General features: G+C 35.3%; 1 protein-coding gene across 1 annotated transcript; it reads left to right on the top strand.

The window, feature by feature from the left end:
- Positions 1 to 710: 710 nt before the first annotated feature.
- LOC106113682 (uncharacterized) lies at positions 711 to 2,358 on the top strand. The gene is made up of 3 exons (XM_013306538.1): positions 711 to 1,016; positions 1,351 to 1,665; positions 1,741 to 2,358. Exons 1-3 carry the CDS (start codon positions 727 to 729, stop codon positions 2,273 to 2,275), a joined length of 1,140 nt encoding a protein of 379 aa, XP_013161992.1. The 5' UTR covers positions 711 to 726; the 3' UTR covers positions 2,276 to 2,358.
- Positions 2,359 to 3,363: the final 1,005 nt, after the last annotated feature.

Genomic DNA, 3,363 nt, shown 5'->3' with positions numbered 1-3,363 from the left:
AGGCGGAGCTACGACGACAACAACTTGAATACATTTCTGGACACTGGCAGCTCTTGTCGTAAGACAAACGTTGAAATTATAGAATAGTTAACTGTGATTGGAACAAGATTCCCTTACAAACTAGAACCTTTTAGGTGAAAGTCAAAAAGAACGAAAGAAAGTAGGTCCGATTTCAGCGGGGTTATATAAAATAATACAATCTCATAAAATGGTATATCATGGTCAGCTTAGCAAGTACCGATAAATGGTTACCATAAATTAAACAGATTTACGGTGACCACACCATTAGGCAGATCTGATCTGCTACGCAGGCGGCACGCAAGGGTCCGCTCCGGTGAAGTGTACCTTGCGGTCACGGGAACGTCCCTTCAACATTATGACGTATATTCATAGTATATCTTAGTATCCGTACATTCGACATCCGACTCAAAAGTAGCGTTACATTCTGGCCGCCTGTACCCTAAACGACTAAATCAATTTTGACTAATGTGGTTTTATTCGATTCTTGTTTTCCTGGGTTTAAAGTAGGAATAAAGTCAGTCGGTCTAATTGCTCTATCAGTTAACTATAATACATCCGATCATAGAGTATAGTTATGAACAGGACTATGGAGGTTTTCGACCAAAGAAATTATATCTATGCATAAGGAACTCATTTGTATGTTGATAAATGTAATGTTTTAAAACAACATTTGATTACGACTTGACAGATCATGTCACGCTAAAGATGTTACGATATTTTTTACTAAGTTTCTTATTTTATGTTCACTTATCGTTTTGTTATGATTATATAAATAATGAATCAAGGAATTTTAGACTAAAGGGTAATCATAGACACGACATCGTGAGCCATTATAAAAAGTTAAAAACGCAAAAGAGAAACTTGTACAAGAAACGCTACGAGTTGCCTTTGGACAACAACGAGCCGGTGGCGCAGTTCGACGTGGCCAGTTTCATACAGAACTCCGCCAACAAGAAGCTGCACAAGCTGCAGTACGGCGACGGAAAGCGGAAAGAGTATGGAAAAATAACCATTATAATAATGACCTTAGACCATAAAGTGGACAATGGCTGTGCTAAATATTCAGAACTAGGAACAGGGTTATGTGTATCTAAATATTTTGCAATGCGTAGACAATTATTATGACGAAATATAATCAAAATATTTAGTTATTCTTTACCCGTGTGCCGACTCGACTGTGTATTGTATTTCTGTATGTAATACAAATACGAAGTACGACTATCTGGTTGTTTTGAAGATCTTCTAAAAATAAGTTTAAAGTTGGCCAAGGAGATTTAATTTGAAAAGCAAACATGTCATATCTTGTTGTAATTTTGTATTACGTTTCAGCTACAGAAAATTTAGTTCAAATGATTATATGGATTATGAAAATCTTAAAAACCTTATGGATCAAAACTCAGGTGACGACAGACGTGATAGTTGGACGGACTATCTTAACATAGAGGACAGCGACGTAGCCAAAGTGACGGAGGCTGTGAAGGCGTCAGACGAGCTGGCCAATCAAAAGGAATTCGATTACGACTTCGCATCTCTGGCCGAATGTAAGAAAGACAACTCGGCGAGTAATCAAGACTATCAACACAAAAACAATTATCACAATAATGTTATAGATTACACCGCGATCCATCATCCGGAAAAGAAAGGGTAACTTTTTAAATGTTTTTATATATTTTTATGTATTAAAAATATTTTATTATCCAAAGTGTTTTTTCATTTCAGGGTGTTGAAAAATTTCAAGTTCCCATTTTTTTTCCGTAATAAGACCACCACCTCGATGACGCCGAAAAAAGATGGCAAGAAAAAAACTGTGAAGCGATCGAAAGTTAGTAATTTTAGAGAATCGGTGACGGTGGATGGGCAGAACCTAGGTCTTGAAAGTTTATACGGAATAGAGTTGAAAAATGTGTTCAATAAAAATAAGCGGTCATACAACGCACTTGTCATGTGCCCCGCGTGTAGGAAAAAGTATGAAGATAGTCTTAAAACCTTCCCCAAAACGCGACAACTCTCTGAACCAATACTTCACAATTGTAGGCAATATTTTCAAAATGCCGCTGCCGAGGAAAAGAAGAAAGTACCAAAAATTGTGTACTCGCAACCTGAAGATAGATTCAGAAGACAACAACCAGAAGACAAAGAGAGACAAATGAAGGAAATTGAAGAAGTTGCAAGAAAAATAGAGAGTGTTACAGTTGATTATCCTATGAAAAAGAAAGTGACCATTGGAACTATAAATCCTACGTTGATGAAATAAACAAACAAAATATATTTGTTACCGCGACAACATTGTTATTAAATGTATTAAACTAAGCAATACACGTTTTACATTTCATTAGAGATTTTTGATTATTATTTGTGTTAATTTTGCTCTCCTACTTATTAATAAATTACTTCATTTCATGGGGTCATTGCGACCTCAACATAGCTGTTTTTATAAGCAGTGTTTAGCGTATTGCGAGATCCGTTTAGATGTTATCTCGTACACTTGTAATTGTAGCCAGAACCACTAGCTGCAACGAAATATTTTATCTGCCATGTTATCAGAGTGTTGTTTCACAAAACCAAATAAATGCAAGTCATAAGAAATTTTTCTTTGTAGACAATTCAATATCATATATACCGTTGGTCGTTGCCAATTAAAGTTATGCTTCTATTCACGATAACATACTTTTTGTGATCAACTGAGATTTAAGAACAAACAATTTTTTTGCTTTGCTCAAAACTTGCATGATAACCAAGTAAGATTCGCTATTTTGTCTTTTGACCACACGTCAAAGGAACATGACTTTTGACTTCTTTTAAGTTTATTTTATCTGAGCAATATTCCTGATGTTCTGAGAATATTCCTGATCCTATATTAAAGCATTCACCAACTAATACCACTTATGACTCTGTCGCATATCCCTTCAAGACAATAAGCGTCAGCTTTTTTAAAGTTCCTCTGATAATATGAAGTTTTAAATAATATTAAAGAACCTGACATTCATTTTCGCCATTAAAATGAAGGTTTATGTTCATGAAAGTGGGAGTTGCATTTTACAGATAGCTTGTGTTGGTGTGATATGAAGCAAGTTTAACAATGACGTATGTGCATGTTGCACATCATTGTACTCGCAGCGGAAATATGAGTAATTCCACAAATACGATAATATTATCCTTAAGACGGCTAATATCATTAAATGATGCAATTTTTAATAATCATTTCATCAATATGGGAAACGAATACTTTGTACCTCGTTTTAATGCAATTGCGCCAACGGATGAACGTATTTGTGCATCTGATTATTAATCAAAAATAAACAGTAATGTTTATGAATTAGGGACGGATTTCGACCAACGGCG

This window comes from Papilio xuthus, unplaced genomic scaffold (assembly GCF_000836235.2).
Source record: "Papilio xuthus unplaced genomic scaffold, Pxut_1.1 DF828177.1, whole genome shotgun sequence".
NCBI classification, from domain to species: domain Eukaryota; kingdom Metazoa; phylum Arthropoda; class Insecta; order Lepidoptera; family Papilionidae; genus Papilio; species Papilio xuthus.
This window is presented reverse-complemented; position numbering and strand designations above follow the sequence as displayed.

What these genes read in the sequence shown, in the direction of transcription:
- LOC106113682 (XM_013306538.1), top strand. Translation starts at nt 727, where the DNA reads ATGTTACGATATTTTTTACTAAGTTTCTTATTTTATGTTCACTTATCG. An exon ending in GGCGACGGAAAGCGGAAAGA is followed by an intron (nt 1,017 to 1,350) that starts GTATGGAAAAAT and finishes ATTACGTTTCAG; the next exon opens with CTACAGAAAATTTAGTTCAA. An exon ending in CATCATCCGGAAAAGAAAGG is followed by an intron (nt 1,666 to 1,740) that starts GTAACTTTTTAA and finishes TTTTCATTTCAG; the next exon opens with GGTGTTGAAAAATTTCAAGT.